At 33.5% G+C, this 24,090-nt stretch overlaps 1 protein-coding gene across 2 annotated transcripts in view; it reads left to right on the forward strand.

Moving 5' to 3' along the window:
• LOC128231805 (tumor necrosis factor receptor superfamily member 11B-like) overlaps window positions 1–21,538 on the forward strand; it is a 39,209-nt gene extending 17,671 nt beyond the window's left edge. For both annotated transcript variants that reach the window (XM_052945005.1, XM_052945004.1), the window contains exons 3-6: window positions 2,176–2,340; window positions 3,468–3,609; window positions 4,384–4,818; window positions 5,022–21,538. In XM_052945005.1, coding sequence (XP_052800965.1) covers window positions 2,176–2,340; window positions 3,468–3,609; window positions 4,384–4,818; window positions 5,022–5,067 — 788 coding nt within the window. In that variant the 3' untranslated portion in view covers window positions 5,068–21,538. The remainder of the gene's footprint in view (window positions 1–2,175; window positions 2,341–3,467; window positions 3,610–4,383; window positions 4,819–5,021) is intronic.
• Window positions 21,539–24,090: the final 2,552 nt, after the last annotated feature.

Genomic DNA, 24,090 nt, shown 5'->3' on the forward strand with positions numbered 1-24,090 from the left:
TTTTTTCTTCCAGAGCCGGTTTCTTACTCTTTTTAACACCAGGATCTTCAGAAGAACATGTTGTTTTCATCTTTTTTCTCTTTCTGTATCTTTTCATTTCTTCAGCTTTTTTCTTTCTTAAGGAGGCTTTTAATTCAGGATCTGAATTGGCCATGAGTTTCACTTTCATTCGAGCTTCCTTCTTTCTTTCTGTGTCTTTCTTTTTGATTTCAGAATATTTTGTGGAGTTTTCTGTTTTCTGACGCATTCTCCATGCCTTGACTTTCAGCCTGTTTTTCTCCTTTTGCTTCTTTTCTATGTCTTCATTCTTTTCAGCATTCATTTCAGCATTTTTTTCAAGTTTCCGGGATCGCAGTGATGATTTTCGGCTCTCTTCTGTAAAAAGACATTCTGAATATTAATTAACCTTAAACGGTTGGGTTCAATGTATACCCTAGAATATTAATATATATGGTATATAAATCTTCATATAAAGACAGGTTTTGTGAAAAGAAAAACCTCAAAAGGTATAAATGTCCCTATATGGTTCAATTGTATTGTTTCTGTTCATAAAAATGTTTTTGAACATACTTACAGTAGACTTAGAAACAAGTGGCCGTATTTTGTAGAGTCTGTAACCTGAGTACAAGTACAAATCAAATATTACTTAAGCTTCAATTCTGTACATTTAACAAGTATCCACTGTGTCTGTGATCTGTATATTATAACACTGATTGTATTCATTGGCATACACGCCAATCTTTATGTAAAAATATTTCATCTCGGCTCCGTAATAGGCTACACAAAATGAAATTGTGTGTCATACTGTCATAGGATTTCCATTAAACAACCTGTTAAGACCATTTTAGTTTGTTATATGTTGGGCATGGCAATTTCAACAAATAAGCATCACAACATGTGCATTTCATGTGGACAATTGCATTAATTCAGGGCATCATGTACAGACATATGGTTTTGGTTACGGACCCTACATAACATAGCATGGAATGTTTAGATAAGGATAATACATACCTAGAGCATCACTGGAACCAACACCTTTAGTGTTTTCCATTTGAAAGGACTTCTTGCTGGGATCTGACTGACTATTACCCAAAATAAGCCATTTTCTTAGCTGATTCCATCATTACAGCTGGACTGTTGTATTTCTTAGAAAGGCGGTTGTTTTGGATGATGCAATAATTCATCACAAATATTGTTGCATCAGCCGTTTTATTGGTATTTTCCAATAGTTAAAAGATGATGCAATATTGCACAATAAAAAAATTGCTTTTACCATGAAAAAATATAAGGAAATATGCTATTGAAAACAATGGAAATTTCAAATCAAAATTTGAAGGCAGATTTTGTAGTGTCCGTAACATTAAATATGTAAAAAAAATGCAACTTAAAATCAAAATATTCCAAAAATATTTCAGCCATTTTAACCCTGAAAATCTTACAGGTGAACCTCCTTCTTTTTAAGAATGTGAATCATGAATACCCAAAGCAACAAAAAATTGGAAGTTTGATTAATAATCAGTCTTACAAAACAGTTATCACTTGTAAATGGGTGAATTTTCAATGTTTTTCATGCATATAACAAGGGATACTTATTGTGATTTTGAAAAATTGGCAAAAGCACCACTTTATGTTAATAAGTCATATTTTCTGTAATAATTTGTCTATTTTCTTGATTTACCCACCAAAATTTAGCACTTGAAATTTTCTATAAGCTGAGGTAATGCATTTTTTTCAAATCATCATGCAAAATAGATATATAACAGTTTGAATATATAAAAAAATCAAATGAGACAGCATAACGCTTGAAAATGGCCATTTTTGGGATATGTTTTTTGCTGTTACTCGAATACAAATTGATATTTTCACTTGAAATTTGGAGGCCAGCAGGAGTGGACTAGGTTACATGCTTTGGCTGCAAAGAATTAAGTTTGAAATCACACACTTTCCTTCAATCTATGTATAACAACCAAAAAATATAAAATGGACAAATACCGTGTTTTAGCCGTTTTGTATCCATGATTTTAGTATATAGTGTAACGGTAAGCAATGTTGTGACTGAATGGAAACTCAAGTCCATAATTACGAAAGCAATATTGCAAAATTACTTAATTAAGCATGTTCTTTATGTTGTATGATAAAAAAGAACTAAGTTATACTTAATGTCCCTACTTACAGCGAACAGTCACAAAGATACAACATGTGAGAGATGTGTTAACGGGAAGACCTTTTCCAACATCAGTTCCGAGGTGATGCCATGCCTGAACTGTTCACTTTGTCCTGAGAGATGGGTGCAGAGAACTCCATGTAACGAAACTCAAAACACTGTGTGCATTTTGAAAGGTGATTTATTATTGTAAATACATATATTTACATTAGGATCATTTAAGCTTATCAGCTCGTTCATTCTTCGAAAGAGGGTTGACGTAATGTCAGACCCTTAATGGCGTCGGCATCATAAATGTGCAACCTGCTGAAACTTAAACTATGGCCATAACTAAAAAATCATGAGAAAACTTGGTACAAATATTCCCATAAACTGAGTCTAAAATACACACATGTATAGCAAGGTCCATAACTTCGGCTTTAATAATGATTATTAATTACCTTTGTTTGATTCAGTTACAGACAAGCATTACGGGTTCGCTCTGCAGCGCTCTTGTTCTAATCTTTGAGCTGCCTGAAATTCCAGTTAGGTTTTCCTGGCGAGAATACTCAAAAATGATTTTAAACAGTTTTAGCTTCACATTTAATGATTTTGTTTCAAACAAAAATTACTGCTATTTTCGTCTCTTGATATTCAATTCCATTGATATCATATTAAAGATGGTAAGATTAGGCCATTATAAGCTCATTTGAAAAATCTGGAAAGAGTACCCTTGAACAGTTTTAGAAGGATAATGAAATATTACTGACCATGCTTTGACAAAAACACAGTAACGAGGCGTATTATTGATGATCTGGAAGTTGTTCCTTCAAAGATGTTGTCAAGTATAGCACATTTTATTTAAGAAAATATTCAACCATTTGTTTAATAAAGATATACCATAATAGGACTACACCCACAGATTGACAGTTTTAGTATTTATTATTATTTTTGTCTCCGAATCAGCTTAATTGGCACCAATGCTTTCAATTCTGTCATATATGACAACTCACAATAGAACAGATCGCATTTGTTCGAAAACAGCCGAATATTTCAATTTTCTTATAGCGTTAGTAATGCTTTAACTCATAAAAAATAAATTTTCGAACACAAATATGACAATCTGCAATCTAAAATCTAGTCAGCCTATTTTATTGGTTTCCAGTCATTTACGATAAAAAGTGCCTGATTCTAAAAAAAATAATATAATAAAAAATATCAATTCGATCATTCTTTGAAATGCAGCTTTAAAACCATTTATATTTACTTTCAGTGTACCGGATACAATATAAACAATAATTAATATGTCTTTGATTTAATTCAGATGAAGTAGAGGAAGACAGTGTTGGTGGTATTGTGGGGGTGGCCTGTGGCTTTATACTTGCAGTTGCAATACTTATTGTTATCATTATTGCCCTTTGCCGTCGGGAAAGAACCAATGAGGTTCTTCAAAAGTTGCGTAGCAGGTATTTGGCTTCTCACATGAATATGCTTTTTAGCTTGCTATTATAACGCACCATTTCCATTTCACTTCATTACCAAGTGAGATTAAGGAAATAATTTGAGTAGATTTCTTTCATTTAAGAATAAAACCATCATTTATTCCATCTGAGACTTCCAGATCTCAGAAATATTTTGTGTTCCTTTATATTTTTTCTTGCCAGAAGTCAAAATATTTCAAATGTACATACTTTCAGATCTCGAAAATATTTTGTGACAATTTGTCCAAAAGAGTTTAATTTTGACTAGTAGATTCCTTAATAAATAAGGCATGACACATGACCGTCACCTTACTCAGTTCATGCTTCTGGCATTTTCTGTAGACCATAACAGACACTGGTTCCTGGGATTAGGCATAAATGCATATGCTAACCAGACACAACATTCTTCAGTGCGTGGCAATTGGTGGTGGCTTTTTTTGTTCCACACATTTGTGTATGATCATTGTGTCTCGTATGTTGCCTAATGTTTGAACATATCATTTGCGTCAGTTTTGTAAATACATTATGAGAATGTGAACCAGAAACCGGAGTTCATTCTTGCATATGGGGAGTAGAAGATAATTATGGAAGTTAGTATTGTAATATTGTTTTGTAATATTCAAGCATATGTAAGCCAGAAAGATTAAATTGCTAAACACTTCATTAAACTGAACATTCTTCAGTATTTACTTTGCCTTGAAACATTTTGTCACTTAAATTAAACTAATGGAATTGGTTACCTTTGAATTCTTTTTACAGCTGGAGATATATTCTTAGTCAAGAAAAGCATGATGACGAGGAACAAGCCAGCCCACTAAAGCGAGATAGACGACGTCAAGGAAACCATGATGACGTGGAACAAGCCAACCCACTAAAGCGAGATAGACGACGTCAAGAAAACCATGATGACGTGGAACAAGCCAGCCCACTAAAGCGAGATAGACGACGTCAAGGAAACCATGATGACGTGGAACAAGCCAACCCACTAAAGCGAGATAGACGACGTCAAGGAAACCATGATGATGTGGAACAAGCCAACCCACTAAAGCGAGATAGACGACGTCAAGAAAACCATGATGACGTGGAACAAGCCAGCCCACTAAAGCGAGATAGACGACGTCAAGAAAACAATAATGACGAGGAACAAGCCAACCCACTACAGCAAGGTGGTACACCTGACAAGTCTGAAGTAAAGTGAGTAATATTTAGCTGTGTTCGAGCCGTTGTATTCTATTAGCTGCTACCTTGGTGACCGTTAGTGGCAGCATACAGTATGTTATCTGTGTTTGTTATATGAAGACTTTGTACTCCTATAATATAAATATACTGTTCATTGGCTTAACAGTTTTGTGACTTCAATAGACACTAAATTTATAATTTGATTATTACGATTTCAGCATATCAAGACATCAGTTGAGGCATCCCCCTTGTTTTACCTTATAGCTGTGTTTTTGGTGAACCGACAGTCTGTTAATGCATGAAAAATGTAATTGTATTGCACAAACAATTTCAATTTTTTTGATGAGGGTTGTTCCAAGAAAAACTATACTCGGGGGAAGGATCTGAACTATGCCAAATAACACATAGCGTAGGTTTGTAAACTACGTTCTGATATGCAATACTCTTGCTATGTTTTTTTGAGCAATGTTCATTTATTCATTTCGTTATTTCTTTTTACATATTGATCATTTTGTAAACTGTTAAAGGTATCGCTGTTTTTGGTTTATTATTGTTGAAATTCATGTCTGACTGATGTCAGAGCTGTGTGCTTTGATGTGATTTCAGTTTGATGCACTTTAAGTGTTATCGATAGTCATGTCAGGGCTGTATGTTTTGGTGTGATTTCAATTTTGAGAATATTGACACTAAGACATTCAGTTCCATTGTTTGGGTCATTGTGTTTGGCTGTGAATAAGGGTGTTTTCAAAAAAAATGCAGCCTTTCCTTTAATGAATGTTTTAATGAGATATATAGCAAATATATGCAGATAGTGGGTACTATTATGTGGAGTGCTTGTTTGCCTATAATTGTGCCAAAATTTAGAGATGTAGCATTATCTGTTAAAAAGTTACAGTGAAATATGTAGTCAAAAATGTCACAAGTGTAACGCTTTTTGTGTGACATTTTTAAATTACCCTTTGTGTAATTTGTTAATTAAAGTTCACAACTTTTTTGTATTGAAAAATGACTCAATGTAACTGAAAATTTGCTATAACCACTTCAAACAGTTTTATACTTTCACTTATAATTCTTACTAGTTAAATTCATAACTAGCATGTTTTAATTCACACCTGTTGAATTTTCAATCATTCAGAATTTCAGAGTTCTCAAAGTACTGGAGCTGCCTTGAAAAGTTATAAGGCACTATATAAAGAGACTATTTTTTTGATGAATAACAATCTGTTGGCTTTGTAAAACAACTAGCATATTAACTCAAAACAAAGAGAATTTGTATCTAGTCTAGACTAACTAACATAACATAGGAATGTCACAAGTGTAACATTATGTGTTTTAAACATCATCATTTTTCCCATTCATATTTAACAATGCATTTTTTTATTTTTTTCACTTCCAGGAAGTCCAAACACAACATGTATAGAAAAAATGATCAAGTGGGGAAGTGAATGACTTCACTACCTGATCATAACTGATGTCACAAGTGTAACACATTTTGAGCATGTGGCATATTTTTAGACATCCATAACTCCATTACTCTTCGTTGTGTTAAGTTAACATGCAGGAACATTAAAATATATTTTAAGTATAGCATAGCCAAGTTTTGAGTAAGTACCATTTAAAATACATGACAATTTGTTTTTGTAGAAATGCAGAAGGGAACATTTTCTTTTTAAAACTATTTAGTCGAGTTTTTTTTAAAACTAAATTTAATGATTGATAATTTACATGCTCAGAAATAAAGAAAATATGAAATAAATATGATTATAGAATATAATTATTTAAGTTTTGCAACATGCCATGTAACGTTACACTTGTGACATAATATTCATCTTTTGACTTTTATGAATAATACTTTTGATTTACACAGGTAAACAGTAAAGAATAACAATTAAACATGCGACTGGTGGTCAAACTTCCTTTTAAAGGGAAAAACGTTAAGAATAAGGATAGGGATAGTGAAAGCAAGCCCTCTTCAAGCTCAAAAGAACGGGTAAAAAGGTACAGGGAGAAACTAAAATCAGATCCCAAACTTAAGAAAAAGTTGAAACAAAAGAAGAAGGCCGAGAATGAATTATATAGACAGAAGGTTAAAGAGCTGAGAAAAAACAACTTTAAATATGATGCAGAAATAAAAGCCTAAGGCAGAAAAAGCACAGAAAGGCTGCTGCTCTTAAAACAGAAGCTGCTGAAAATGCAAGACAGACCGGGCTTAGCGCAAAACGGTTGTAACTGACGTTTTGAAAATTGTTCAGGAGAGCATAAAAAATGATTTATTTCCCTAGTTCATATCATTTTCACTTTGTTTTTTAATAACAGTTTTAATTTTGTGTACTTTTCATGAATAAATCACAATAACACCTTGCATTCAATTTCTAAAAGAGATATTTGTAAAACAGTCCGTTACAACCCTTTTACACAAAAAATTGAGGAATTTTCTAAATTTATTTTTGCGCAAAAGGGTTGTAACAGTCAGTTACAACTGTTTTGCCTGAAAAATTGAAGATATTTCTGAATACATTTTGCGCAAAAGGGTTGTAACTGAAACTTTTTTATTAAAGTTTCTTTGATAGCTTTTAAGATATTTGACTTTTAAGCACCATTTATTACTTGCAATGTAAATTATACTTAAATACATCAACTGAGGATAAAAGCTATGATTTTTTCTACTATTTTTTGAAAATTGAGTTGTGTATGGAACATCTTATATGCTATGTATATTTTTGTTAATATACTTATGTCAAACAGGGGTTTGGGTAAAATTTTAGTTTAATACCACAATATGAAAAACAATTAAATTATTATATATGAAAGACAATTAAATAATTAATTTATTCAAACAACAACAATATATACTGCAATCATCTAATTCTTGAACATCATATTTTAAGTTTATAATCAGCTTAATTTAAACTGTTAATGATGAATAACAGCATTTTGTTAATACAATTGTGAAGTGAATAGCAATTTCATTAAATAATTAAGATATGCATGTATATTTCTTATTTCTAGTTTTTAAATTAAAATAATATCAAGAAACATTTTTACAAATCACCATAGCATACTAATGACATCAGCTCTTATAATGACCATCATTGTGTACAAAATATACAAGAACTTGAAATTTATATAATCATGTAGCAAAATCATAGATAATAAATGAAAGCTATTTTAAAATTGACAATGACCAAATCCGGTACCAAAACATCATATCGCGATGAAATCATTGAAGGGGTAAGATATTTTTAAAGCTCATAAATACCGGGCTTTCATATTCCAGTATACATATTCCCATGAATATCAGAAACTTTCCATCTACTCTTAACAAATCCTTAACCCTAGCATGATTTCCATCTACTTGCATGGCTCATGAATACTTTCCATCTACACTAAACCTCATTAACCCAAGCATAATTTCCATCTACTTCAAGTTGGCTCATGAATATCTGAATACAATCCATCTAAGGTACACTAAACATCACTAACCTGCATGATTTCTATCTACTTGGGTTCTAAATATCAGAATACATGCCATCTTCACTAAACAACATTAACCAGCATGATTTCCATCTACTTGCATGGCTCATGAATATCAGAATACTTTCCATCTACACTAAACATCATTAACCTGCATGATTTCCATCTATTTGGTTCATGATAATCAGAATGACTTCAATCTACTTTAAACAAACCATTAACACCAGCATGAATTCCATCTACTTGGCTTATGAATATCAGAATACTTTCCATCTACTCTTAAACAAATCATCAACCCCAGCACAATTTCCATGTTAGCTCATGAATATCAGAATGACTTCAATCTACTTAAAACAAACCATTAACACCAGCATGATTTCCATCGACATGGCTCATCAGAAAGACTTAACCATCAACTCTAAACAAATCTTCAACTCTAACCCCAGCATGATTTCCATCTAAATGGCTCATGAATATCAGAATTGCTTCCATCTACTCGAAAGAAATTGTTAACCCCACCATGATTTCCATCTTCGTGACGTATGAATATCAGAATACTTTCCATCTACTTTTAAACATATCATCAACCCCAGCACAATTTCCATGTTAGCTCATGAATACAAGAATTACTTCCATCTGGTACTCTAAACAAAGCATTAACACTAGCACAATTTCCATGTTAGCTCATGAGTATCAGAATTACTTCCATCTGGTACTCTAAACAAAGCATTAACCCTAGCACAATTTCCATGTTAGCTCATGAATATAAGAATTACTTCCATCTGGTACTCTAAACAAAGCATTAACCCTAGCACAATTTCCATCATCTTGGCTCATGATAATCAGAAAGCCTTTCATGTCCTCTAATTAAGTCATTAACCCCAGTTTGATTTACATCTACTCTAAACAAATTATAAACCTTAGCATGATTTCATCTACTTGGCTCATGAATATCAGAATAACTTCCATCTACTCTTAAACAAATCATTAACCTCAACACAATTTCATTCTACCTGGCTCATGAATATCAAAATGTCTTCTATCTTCTCGAAATAAATCATTAACCCCAGCATGATTTCCATCTACTTGGCTCATGGATATCAGAATAATTTCCTTCTACTTGGCTCATGAATATCAGAATGTCTTCAATCTTCTCAAATAATTAACCCCAGCATGATTTTAATCAACTTGGCTCATGAATATCAGATCAACTTCTATCTACTCTTAAACAAATCATTAACCCCAGCATGATTTCCATCTACTTGGCTTATGAATATCAGAATACTTTCCATCTACTCTTAAACAAATCATAAACCCGAGCACAAAATTTCCATCTACTTGGCTCATGAATATCAAAATGTTTTCCATCTACTCTTATATAAATCATTAACCCCAGCATGTTTTCATCTAATTGGCTCATGAATTTCAGAATAACTTCCATCCACTCAAAAAAAAATCATTAACCCCAGCATGATTTCCATTTACGTAGTTCATGAATATAAGAACGATTTCCATCTTATCTGTTTCTATCTATTTCTTATCCAGTAGTTACTTGTAGTATTGACCAGTAGTAACCATCATGACAACCATGCCAATGATGACACCAACTACCTACTATTTTACAACTATTCATACTGCTTACCCAGTCAGTTAGAAACACCAGCATGGCTTATGAATACCAAAATGACTTTAATTGAGTTACTTCTGCGCTAGTCATAAACACACCAGCATGACTTTAAACTGTATAGCTCATGAATATCATAATTACTTTACATAGGTACTTCTCGAAATTTATAAACACCAGCATGAACTCGACTACAGAGTTCATGAATATCCAAATGATCAATAGATCTACTTCTTCCTAGTCAAAATCATCAGCATGACTTGAAACACCAGAGTTCATGAATATCAAAATGACTTTCCTAGATCTTCGCTAGTCATAAACACCACAATGACTTGAAACTATATAGTTCATGAATATCAGAATTTTATCCATAAGATTTAGTTCATATCAGCATGAATTCAAACTCACCAATGTCAAAATGACTTCCATAGATATACTTTTTTGCTATTGAAGATCATTCAATCAAGCGAAAGCTCATGAATATCACATGAACATTTTTTACTCTGAGAGCAATAAATCGGTTGCAACATACATGTAACTTCCATTGGATAAAGTTTTCTGCTGGAAATAAGGGTGTTATAGGATACGAAATATTCAGTAAAAGTATACAACATTCTTCTAGAATTGGTAGGGGAATTAATTTGTGTTTTCATCAATTATGATGTACCTTAATCATTAGATCAATTGCCTTTGTTTTTCATTAGTTTATAAAAGTTATGATTCTGTGTACAAAACATGTCAATATTGCCAAAATATTAAATTTTAACATGCAAACTCATTCTACCATAAAAAGCCCACAAAATATAAATAAATAATAAATGTTTACAAATAAAAACTACTAAGAGAAACAATATTCTTGTAAAAAACACACATTCTTTTATCATGTCCGCACTTAACACAGACAACTAAATTCTAAAAAGGGATATTTAATTTTAAACTTAAATTTACTTTCCTAATCATATTTTAAACAAGAGCCTAAAAATACTATCAAATTTTTCAATTCTTTTTCCTAAATATATGACTTTTTTTATCTTATGGACAATATATCATACACATTATATTAATAAATGAAAAATTAGGACTAAAGGAATAAAACATGAGATATTGTTCGTAACTGTGATGTTTAAACATGCATTTTTTCATTTTATTGGGAGTTTATTTAAAAAAAAAAATCATTTTTCATCAATATAACTGTCTCTCCTCGAAAACAATGTTAAATAATCATGATGTAATCAATGATGTCATCATGATATTGGAGTTACATCCCATCCTAATGGTTTATTGATTCAAAGTTTTCTGTGCAAAACGGTTGTAAGTGCAGTTACAACCGTTTTGCACAAAAATAAATTGCCATTTTCTGATACAACCTTTTGACTAATATGGCTTTATATAAATTTATCCTTAGATTACAGAGCTAATGTTTTGGGATTATATGGAGGCTTATAAAATAGGTTAAAAAATATGAAAATATCACTTTTGGAAAAAAAGTCCGTTACAACCGTTTTGCGCTAAGCCCGCTTAGTATGTCATCAGTTAAGTTACTAAGGTCAAAATCAGCTGCGAAAGGGCAGACAACCAGAAAACAAACAGAACGTGCAAGAAAAAACCAAAAGAATCTCATGCATGGGCTAGCACAAAAATTACAAAAGCATATGTCTAACATTAAAGCGTTCAACATATGACAGTCATTTTCTCCTTATCTACATGTAAAAAGGACTGTCATATGTTGAATGCTTTAATGTTAGACATATGCTTTTGTAATTTTTGTTAGTTTAAAGTTGAATAGTTATGTGTTATAATGCATTTTGATCAGTAATCATTACATACATATGCTTGGTATAATGATAATTTATGAAAGACTTCTTTATTTAAAGAAATTACTTTAAGCACTATTGTTGTCACAAGTGTAACAAGTTCTAGGAAATATATACATTTTTAAAACATGCATATGATAACATACTAAATACTTAACATACTTATATGAATTTTGAAATATGTCTTAAGAATACCCTAAATAGTAAGTAAATACATTTTTGTCACTGTAAGATGACTTAATTTGTCAACAACAAAAACATATTGATCTATTATATGAATATTTAGGATTCAAATTTGAGAAAAAATCTTGAGAATTTTTTTTTCTCAAGTTATTACATTAATGATACATCACAAAAGTGTATCTATATGTCCATCATTGGATACAGAACAATAACCAATGATTCTTAAGACTGATTATGTTTATTATCAATTCAAAATCTGCCATATGAATTGAAAAAATGTAATGAAATATAGTTTAAAATGTGATTTTTATACCATAGTCCTGTGTTTTGTCCATTAACCAATTCAAATTTCATAAAATTTGATGTCCAGTGATCGCAAAATGTTATAGTTAACATGTATAAAACATGTTTGAAATTTGACCCCCTATGTCACACTTAGGCTGCATTTTTTTTGAAAACACCCATAAGTGTTTCAGGGATTTGCATTTAAATTTCTGGAGATTTTATTTGTTTGTTGTTGTCCACTTTGAGATGTTTGTTGTTGTGTATTGCAATGTACTAAATATTGTATTATGATGTTACAGAGATGTATTGCTTATTACAATATTTATGGGCCTATTGTCATATTCATGTTGAGATGTTCTTTATATAGATGGTGATGTGGAAGACTGGTTTACTTTAATTGTATTTCAAATTCATATCAGACTCTTGTTTAAGTGTTTTGTTAAAACTATGCTGTTTCAATGGAGGACATTGATAGATGTGACCTGATAGTTTTGGTTAAAGATAACTTGTACTTTAAGATTATGTAACTAGGAGTTCAACCTGATATTCAGATGCTTTTTTCAAACTGACAGTGCTGGTTCATTGGTTGATCTTCCACAGAACTTCGCCAGTTTGTTTTCTTAGATATGACTATAATTAGAAGTTAAAAATTTACAATTAGGCCTAATAAAAGAAAAAATAATAATGATATCAATTTTTGGAAAGGATATTACCCTAGCCAAACCATTTGTTTGCCCAATGTAAACAAATGGTGTTCAATGAAATATGGAAATAATATATCACCTTAAAGTATATGATTTTATAGTATTGTTGTTATAATTAAGATCATGTTTGTATTTGATTATGCTTACTCTTAAACCTTAAGCTTTCAATGGGAGCGCCTAATAATGATTTCTCTGTCTGTTCTTTATTCCAGCCATAAGTTAACATTGTTTAAATAATTCATCTGATTAATTTATCTGTGATAATTTTCTATATTTCTGCGATTAATATAATCAATTTTTTCGGAAATTGTTTATTGTATGTTGATGTACATAACACGAATCTTGATGTGAGTCTTTACATATATATTCTCATACAAGCTGCACTCTCACAGAATGATCATTTTGTCAACTTTTGTTTTTCGTCTTGGATAAACCGTGAATGTCTGAAAACCCGTGATATAAGACTTCTGACATTCAAAGACAATATTAAACTAACTATTTAATTACACTTTTTACATCTTGAAAATAAACTCTTACCTTCAGAATACTGTTTTACTACTCTGTAATTCTGATAAATATGTAAATGCAACAGCTTGTATGTTGTTCCGCTTCATGTTTGTTGTACCCTGACAAACGAAGTTTGAACTGGGTATATTGGAGTCACCCTGTGGTCGGGGGTCGGTCCGTTGCTTTTTTCCTAGTCCGGATGATTAAATGAAAACAAGAACAATAACTCTATTTCAATTTATAACAGTTATTGCCCTTTGTTTCTTTTCCTGTATGGAGCTTGAACACAAATGGATGAAATTCAATTAAATGGTTAAGCACAACGAGAGGAAGTGCAGAGTACAAGAACTATAACTTTATTATGGCTTATTACAGAGTTAATGCCCTTTGTTACTTTTTCTTCTCCGGAGCATAACTTCAGAACTACTGATGGGATTGAAATAAAATTTGGTGTATAGATATATGGCAATGAGAGGAAGTGCAGTTGCACAAGCACCGTAATCCTATCGTGTATTTTAAGGTAGCACTTCCCTAACGAAAACCTCCACTTGAAACTCTTAAATTGTAATGCTTAAGCCTATGTTGTAAAGCAAAGGACTCTTTTGATCAAGATCATTTTTTTCAGTAGCTAACATTCTTTAAAGAAGTTAATTTTTATTTTCATTAAACAGTAATTATCACAGAGTTATTGCCCTTTGTTACTTTTCCTCGTTTGTAAAATAACTTGCAAACTAATAGATGAAATTTAATTCAACTTTGTACAATAGTAAAGCACAATGAGATAGTAAAGCACAATGAGAGGAATTCCTGGCTGGCTGGGGGCAAGACTAAAGACAAAAGCATAAGTAACAGATTGCGAGGCTAGTTTTCACCATGAGACTTAATTAGTATTGGAATATTTAAAAAACTTTGATAATATTTTTCGCAGAAACCACCTGCAAGATTTAAAATTAATTGCAAAGAAATGTTTCTTAGGTCATCATTTATCAAATTCATTCAAGCTATGTTGGTTCATAAAAAAACATGGCCGGCCGGGGGCAAGGCTAGTGATAAAGAAAAACACATTTCCCCATAACCATCAGGCATTGAGCTTAAAAATTTAGTATAAAGCATTATCTAGTGGGGCTCTTAACCCTTCCCTATATTCCAAGTTTTTTGTTGCTTTGTTGTTAATAATGTTGAGAGGTGCATTACACATTTTCCTTATAAATATGGCTACAATTAAGAATCTAGGAAGATACGATGATATATTAATGCATGTAAACGATTCATGTCTGCTTAGTTATTAGTGAGTGTAGCCGGTACTCCATGTATATAGACTCTTATAAACTTTGTGTCAAATATTGGCAGTACGGAAATTTTTGAATGTATTTTTGTGTAGAAATGTTATATTATGATGTATAAATTGCATTGAAGAAATGCTTCAATCTAAAGGTTTTTAGCTCGACTATTCAAAGAATAAGGAGGGCTATACTACTCGCCCCAGCGTCGGCATCGGTGTCCGGTTAAAAATTTTGGGCAAGTTGGGGTAATCACTTATAAGTCCAATACCCTTTACTCAATTGACTAAATACTTCACACAGGTGTTCATGGCCATCACATGATGAGGTTAGATAACTCCATATTATTCTTTACACAAATTATGCCCCCTGATTGACTATGGAACTTGGGTTAAAGTTTAAGGACAGGTTGGGATATTTATTAATAACTTCTATACCCTTCTATACCTTTCATTCAATGCACTTAATAAAATTCAAAATTATTTTCAACAAGAAACATAACTCCATTTTAACCCTAAATACAAATTATGGCCCTTGATTTTGTTTATTTCTTATTAGCTCACCTGTCACATAGTGACAAGGTGAACTTTTGTGATCACAATTTGTCCGTCATCCGTCCGTCCTCCGTCCGTCCGTCCGTCCGTCCGTAAACTTTTACTTTAAACGACATCTCCTCATAAACCGCTTAGCCAATTTCATCCAAACTTCACAGGAATGTTCCTTGGGTGGTCCCCTTTGAAAATTTTTCAAAGAATTGAATTCCATGCAGAACTCTGATTGCCATGGCAATGGAAAGGAAAAACTTTAAAAATCTTCTTCTCCCAAACCACAAGGCTTAGGCCGTTGATATATGGTAGGTAGGATCGCCAAATGGTCCTCTACCAAGATTGTTCAAATTATGGCCCTTGGGTCAAAATTGGCCCCGCCCCGGGGGTCATGGGTTTTCTCTATAATTATGTTTATAGTGAAAAAACTTAAAAAATCTTCTCCTCTGAACTTACTTGGCCTAGAGCTTAGATATTTGTCATGATTCATCGTCTAGTGGACCTCTACAAAGTTTGTTCAAATTAGGGCCCTGGGGTCAAAATTGGCCCCGCCCCGGGGGGTCATGGGTATGCTCTATATGTTTATAGTTAAAACTTCAAAAATCTTCTCCTCTGAAATTACTTGGACTAGAGCTTAGATATTTGGCATGATTCATCGTCTAGTGGACCTTTACAAAGATTGTTCAAATTATGGCCTTGGGGTCAAAATTGGCCCCGCCCCGGGGGGTCATGGGTTTTCTCTCTATGTGTTATAGTGAAAACTTCAAAAATCTTCTCCTTTGAACTTACTTGGACTAGAGCTTAGATATTTGGCATGATTCATCGTGTAGTGGACCTCTACAAAGATTGTTCAAATTATGGCCTTGGGGTCAAAATTGGCCCCGCCCCGGGGGGTCATGGGTATACTTGATATGTTTATAGTTAAAACTTCAAAAATCTTCTCCTCTTAACTTACTTGGACTAGAGCTTAGATATTTGGCATGATTCATCGTCTAGTGGACCTCTACAAAGATTGTTCAAATTATGGCCTTGGGGTCAAAATTGGCCGCGTCCCGGGGGGTCATGGGTATTCTCTATATGTTTATAGTTAAAACTTCAAAAATATTCTCCTTTGAACTTACTTGGACTAGAGCTTAGATATTTGGCATGATTCATCGTCAAGTGGACCTCTACAAAGATTGTTCAAATTATGGCCTTGGGGTCAAAATTGGCCCCGCCCCGGGGGTCATGGGTATTCCCTATATGTTTATAGTTAAAACTTCAAAAATCTTCTCCTTTGAACTTACTTGGACTAGAGCTTAGATATTTGGCATGATTCATCGTCTAGTGGACCTCTACAAAGATTGTTCAAATTATGGCCCTGTGGTCAAAATTGGCCCCGCCCCTGGGCGGTCATGGATTTTCTCTATATGTTTATATTAAAAAAATCAAAAATCTCCTCTGAACTTACGTTGCTTAGAACTTAGATATTTGGCTTGATTCATTGTCTAGTGGACCTCTACAAAGATTGTTCATATTGTGGCCTTGGGGTCAAAATTGGCCCGCCCAGGGGGGTTAGGGTATTCTCTATATGTTTATAGTTAAAACTTCAAAAATCTTCTCCTCTGAACTTACTTGGACTAGAGCTTAGATATTTGGCATGATTCATCATCTAGTAGACCTCTACAAAGATTGTTCAAATTATGGCCTTGGGGTCAAAATTGGCCCCACCCCCTTCGGGGGTCATGGGTTTTCTCTATATGTTTATAGTGAAAACTTCAAAAATCATCTCCTCTGAACTTACGTGGCTTAGAGCTTAGATATTTGGCATGATTCATCGTCTAGTGGACCTCTACAAAGTTTGTTCAAATTATGGCCCTGGGGTCAAAATTGGCCACACCCCGGGGCTGATGGGTTTTCTCTATATGTGTTATAGTGAAAACTTCAAAAATCTTCTCCAAACTCACAAAGACAAGTAACGTCTTAATTTAAACTGGATAACATATTTAGTACACATACCAATTAATAACAAATATACATATATAGATACACATGTAAAATCGAGTAGTGACAAGAGCTTAGATATTTGGCATGATATATCATCTAGTTGACTTGTACCAATATTGTTCAATCTTTGGCCCTGGGGTCAAAAAATGGCCCCACCCGGGCGGTCATGGGTTTCCTTATATATGTATATGATGAAAACTTATAAAATCTTCTTCTCCGAAACCAAAAGGCGAAGGCCTTTGATATTTGGTATGAAGCATTGTTTATCGGACCACTATTAAGATTGTTCAAACTTTAGCCCTGGGGTCAAAATTGGCCACGCCCCGTGTTCCCCGTTTTCAATATTTTTATATAGTCTTATATAATAAAACTTTAAAAATCCTCTTCTCCAAAATATAAGACCTAGAGCTTTCATATTTGGTATATAGGGTTACCTAGTGGACCTACACCAAAGGTATTCAAATTATTGTCCCGGGGTCAAATTGGCCTTGCTCAGGGGTCATTTGTTTTTACATTGTCTTGTCACTTAAACATCTTTTCCTCTGAAAGTAAAGGTCAGAATGACTCCATACTTGATATGTAGCATCCTTACATGGTCCTCTCTCAACTTTGTTCGAATGGTTTTGTTTGGCCCCTTTTAGGGGTCACCAGAGCAAAAAATAGAAAATCATTTAAACAACTTGATCTTATTAACTGCTTGATGGATCTTCAAGTCTGAAGCATCCTAGCATGGGCCTCTGTCAGGTCTTTTCAAATAATTTTGTTTGGCCCCTTTTAAGGGCCACCAGAGCTAAAATTAGTAAAAAAAACTTAACATTTTCTTCGCATGAACCCCTTGATAGATCTTCAGCAAATTTGGTTTGAAGTGTCCTTGCATGGACCTCAGGCTCTCTTAAATTTGTTCACATAATTTTGTTTGGCCCGGTTGCCATGGTAACCTAAAGGAAAATGTCAACAATTGGTTATAATCATCTTCTTCTCCTAAACCGCTTTGACAATTTTGATGAAACTTCATAGGAATGATCCTTGGTTGGTGCTTTTTCAAAATTGTTCAAAGAAATTAATTCCATGTAGAACTCTGGTTGGCATGGCAACCTAAAGGAAGAGTGTCAACAATTGGTTACAATCATCTTCTTCTCCTAAACCGCTTGGACAATTTTGATGAAACTTCATAGGAATGATCCTTCGTTGGTGCTTTTTCAAAATTGTTCAAAAAAAATTATTCCATGCAGAACTCTGGTTGCCATGGCAACCTGAAGGAAAATATAGGCTGTCGTGTCCGCGCTGTGACTTACTCTTATATGGACAGATTTTAAAATGACTTGCCGTATGTTTTCGACATACCAAGACAACGTGTCGTGTGCAAGACCCATGTCCCTACCTCTAAGGTGAAAGATACACTTAAGTGTTTATTCACAATGGAATGCTGAATATGAGGACATAAAGAGTGTTGGCTGTCATTTAGTATGATTGTTTTTTTTTTCTATGCTCAGAGGCAATTTAATATTTAATATAACTTGCAATATGTATTTGACACATAAAGGCAAGATCAACTTTTTATGTACTTGTTCATAGATCAATGTCACATTGGGGGGCATTTGTCACATACTTTGACAGCTCTTGTTCAATATTCTTTGAGAAACAAGCTATATTAATAACAAAGGTTAAACTCTTTTACTCAGGTGAGCGATTTAGGGCCATCATGGCTCTCTTGTTTTCTTTTAAAAGGCACATTATTATATTCTTAACCATATTTTCATAATGGGAAAACAAGTTATTTAAATGACTTGCGTCATTGTTCGGGTGGGCTGGTGGGAGGGCAGCATCAAAGTCACCTTGTGTATCTAATAATTTTAATTAGGTTTGGCATAAAGAGACCAAACTTGGTAATATTACATCATTATTGTATTCACTTCTAAGTCAAAGTTGCATAGTCAAGCGCGCTGTCTTATGACAGCTCTTGTTGATACATCAAATTGCTTCTTAAATGTGTTTTGTTTCGTAAGTAATTTTATTCTGAAATATGAAAATTGTGTAGATGAACCATCAGTAAGAACAACTAAATATAGGCTGAGCTCTTTGTTTTGGGGCCAGCTAGGCAATGACTCTTTTATAATTTAAAAATAGGCAGAAATTTAGAATTATAAAGTGTTTCACTGAATATCTGTTATCCTAAGTCTCCACGGAAAAGTAGTTTATTTTTGGTGGGATGGCCTACAAGCACTAGACAAGATGTGGCATATTTTTTCGGCACGTACTTTGATTTCGTGTTACGTGTTACGACTTCGCATTTTCAATTATCATTCTTACACAGCGGTAGGTGCTGATATTGTCAGGACAGTGGCCGGGCAGAAATTTGAATGGTTACCTGTCGGTAAGGATTGACTCAATCATGGGAGCAACCATGCCTTAGTATGTTACTGTTTCTGATAATAACAGCAAAATCTAGTAGAATTTTACATTATAAATATAATACCTCTTCTTAGCAATACATTCCAAAGATTTTTCCTATCAAGCTTTTTTAATTATAATATTTTTACCAACTACACATTCATGACAATGTTGTAATTCTCATGTATATAATGTTACTTACAATTTTGCTATTTAAATATATATACGATTATCCTTTAAGTTAAACTTGTATGCATGCAAATAAGAAGGAACAGTTTTTGTGTCGCCTGAAAAGACGACATATAGGGGTTACTTTTGTCGGCGGCGGCGTCCACGTCCCATTTTCGCTTGTCCGGGGTATATCTCCTAAACTATTAGTGGTATCAACTTGAAACTTCATATGTACATAGATCTAATTGAGGGCAAGTGCAGTGCACAAGAACTGTTACTCTTGCTTCCATATTTTTAGAGTTTTGCCCTTTGTTATTTTTCATGCTTAAAGTTTTGTCCGGGGCATATCTTGAAGAATATAAGAGGTATCAACTTGAAACTTCATAGCTAGATAGATCTCATTGAGGGCAAGTGCAGTGCACAAGAACCGTTACTCTTGCTGCCATATTTTTAGAGTTATTGCCCTTTGTTAATTTTCTTGCTTAGGTTTTGTCCGTGGCATATCTCGTAAACTATAGGAGGTTTCAACCTGAAACTTATACCGTAGCTATATCTGATTGAGGGTTCAAATGCCATCTACACTTGAAAGTTAAATGGCAACATCATTGTCTATAAATGAATAAAATGCCAATCTAACAGCTATAATGTTGACAGTAAATAATTCGTCAGGCGACACATCCAACTCGCGGAGTTCTAGTTGTAAATATTTGTTCCACTATTTGTACCTATTTTAACTATATGGTTTTGTTTCAAGGTCATAAGCTTATTGTTATGTTTTGATATGTCATGTATGTTTGTTATTCATGTCGGAAAATAGCTCATTGAGCTAATGTTTTTGTTACCCGACTTTAAATAAATATTATTGTATCTTGTAAATAGATTATGTAATATGTATAAACAGGATTGGCATGGTCAAGTTAGTAACAGTTGAAAACTGTGTACAATTTACTCTGTTAAATCAAGTTTTTGATATGAAAAAAAATCAACGGTAGATGGTTTAGATATCAGAAAATATATATTTACAAAGACATTCGGAAACGTTATATAAGCAAGTATAACACAAGTAACCCGAGTATGTGGAAAAAGAGTTGTTCTCATCAAATAAAAGGTGTTAAATCGACTGTGTACTTTTTTATAAGTAAATCTAATGAAATAAGAAAGCTTACAAAACATATTATTGAATTACACTTGTATGTCTTACTAGATAATTAGCTGTATTTATTTTAAATGCTTTTGAAATAAGAAAGACACACACCCTAATCCAGGCCAATTAAGGGAAACCTAAATGTTTTTTTTAATACTGGTCGACCAAGATATTTAACCAGTTTCATCAAAATCTTTATTCACTATTAAGGTTATAAACATTATATTATTATCATATTGGTATGCTGAATACAGTTGTTGTCTTATGATTTGTCCATTTGTTTAAGAATTAAATTGATTTTATTTATTTTTCTTAATTTCGATCATGGGCCATTTGCTCGTAATTTAATATGTATATACAAGCGGAAGTATTCCCTACAATGGGTATACAACAGAGGAAATATTTCAAAGTTGATGTACTTAGAAAAGTATATTGAATCATACATATACAGTTGTTAACATTGTGATATAGATAAACCTATTTATAAATAATTAAATAGGCTTCGCCATACATGTATACATAAGCTATTGTATTATGTTATGTAATAATTTGATCAAGGGTCATATTGGCTTATTTCCAATATGTAGTGTGTTGAATGTTGCTTTTGAATAAACTTTCTTCTTCTTTCTTCTGTTTTTGTTGATATTGGTAAAAGAGTCTGAACATTTTGTAGTATGCATTTCATAAAAGAACCTGACATTATTATTACTTTTTGTCCGGAGCAGGACTCAAAACTCAAAAATAACTTGAAAGATTTGAATGAAACTTGGAACAAAGATCGATACCAATATGAAGATGTGCAAAGAATTATTTTTTGATAAAGCAAGTGCACTTCATTGCAATGTTATAAGCATTTACTGAAAAACTGCATAAATCAATTGATTGAAGATTGGTACATATAAGATGAGAATGTGAAGTTGTACACCCTGCAATACTCTGTGGTACTTTATTTCAGATTACTCCCCTTGTTCAGTTTTATTTTAATGAAAATTTTGTCCTTTGCACTTACTCAAAAACTGCTTGAAGGAATTGATTATTTAAAAAAAATAACCGGTTGTCCGGTTAGCGCAGTGGTTAGCGCACTCGCTTCTCACCAATGCGACCCGGGTTCAAATCCCGCCTGGGCGTATGTGAGTTTAGTTAGTGATCACCAAGCCGGACAAGTGGGTTTTCTCCGGGTTCTCCGGTTTCCCCAACAACACAAGACCACACTCTCGCGCAACAACGTGCCAACGAGAGTGACTTAGTATAAGCTTCCTTCACAATTGTTGTAAAATATATAATGGTTAAAGTAAAAAAAAATATATAGAAACTGATGTGAGGTTATGCACATTGTAAAAATTACAATGCTGGGGCACTTCATTGCAGAGTTATCTCCCGTTGTTTTTAGCTCACCAGAGCTCGAAGTACTCAAGGTGAGCTATTGTGATCGGTCTTTGTCCATCGTCGGTCAGCCCGTCCGTCCGTCCGTCAACAGTTGCTTAAAAATATCTCCTCTGAAACTACCTGGCCAAATTCAATGAAACTTCACAGGAAGCTTCCTTGGGCGTCCCTCTACAAAAATACAACAAGTGGTCACGATTGATTAACAACAACGACAACGAAATGGCCGACTTCATGTTTTGCTTTAAAAAACATCTTCACTGAAATAACCAGTCCAAATTCAATGAAACTTTATAGGAAGCTTCCTTGGGTGACCCTCTACAAAAATACAAGGAGTCTCATGATTGATCAACAACAACAACAACAGCCGGGCGTGCGCGTCCAGTATGTTTTCCGCTAAATTATTTAAGAGGCCTTTGAGCAATCACCACCAAATAGTTTTTAGAATGTGTATTGGCATTATCCAAATGATATAATCAGCCATATCGTTGTAGTCATTCAAGGGTTATTACCCTTTAACTATAGAAATTACATAACATTTGTCTCGTCCGCTCAATTTTATTGAAGTTTGATAACCAGTCATATTGCTGTAGCCACTCAATATGCACTTAAGTTATGGAAATTACCTTAAATCGGTCTTGTCCGCTTAATCACTTTTGAAGCCTTTGTCCAATCATCACGAAATTTAATCAGAATGTGAATTAGAATTATGTCTCGAACAAGTTCGATAACCATCCATATCACTGTAATCACTTGAATGTAGTCGCCCTTCTATTATGAAATATACCTCAAATCAGACTTGACAGCTCAATTACTTTTGAAGCCTTTGTCCAGTCATAACCAAATTTGATAACCAGCCATATCGCTCATGTTACTCAAGAGTTATTGCCTTTTAATGATAGAAATAATCTTGAATTGATCTTGTCTGCTCAATAGCTAAAGAAGCATTCTACCAATCATCACCAAATTTAGTCAGAATGTGTATAAGAATTATACCATGGACATGTTTGATAACCAGTGATATCGATGTATCGATGTATTGTAATCGCTCTACTTTAATTGTATTAATTACCTTAAATTGGTCTTGTCCTATCAATTGCTTTAGAAGCCTTTTTCCTATCATCACCAAATTTGGTCTGAATGTGTATGGTAAGTATAGCTTGGTCGAATTTTATTACTAGCCATGTCGCCTCAGGTATTATAGAGTATTACAGAGTTATGACCTTTGTAATGTAAAAAAACTGTCTTTACAGTGCCTGCGCTCTAAACTTGGCTTAACGTACAACCACTTATCACGAAAGTTGGTGTCAAAAAATAAGGATGGGCGTACTTTTGCGCCAGTTGGAGTTCCATGTTATAATGCATTTGTCTAGACACTTACACAAAAACAACGTACATGATAAAATGTTATGTAAAATAGTCTTTAATATTATATTTCTTCAGCTGAGTTTCCGTTTAAAGGGACACGCTCATGTTTTAGGACCAAGATTGGTTTTCGTATTAACCAGATTTTCACATAGTGAAATTTGTATATTAGAATGCAGAACGTCGTTGTTTGGGCGGGCGGCCGGGCAGCGTCAAACTCGCCTATGAAACAGAATAATTTCAGTATTGGTTGACATATCTTGACCAAACTTGGTCTATAGGAAGATTTATTTTATTGATACCTTTCATGGGATGCGTTTGGGGTCCCTAGAATTAAGGTCAAGGTCACTGTTACTAAAAATAGAAAAAACGGTTGAAACTTTAGTTAGGGTTGACATATCTTGACCCAACTTGGTATAAAGGAAGAGTTT

Source organism: Mya arenaria, chromosome 4 (assembly GCF_026914265.1).
Source record: "Mya arenaria isolate MELC-2E11 chromosome 4, ASM2691426v1".
Lineage (NCBI taxonomy): Eukaryota > Metazoa > Mollusca > Bivalvia > Myida > Myidae > Mya > Mya arenaria.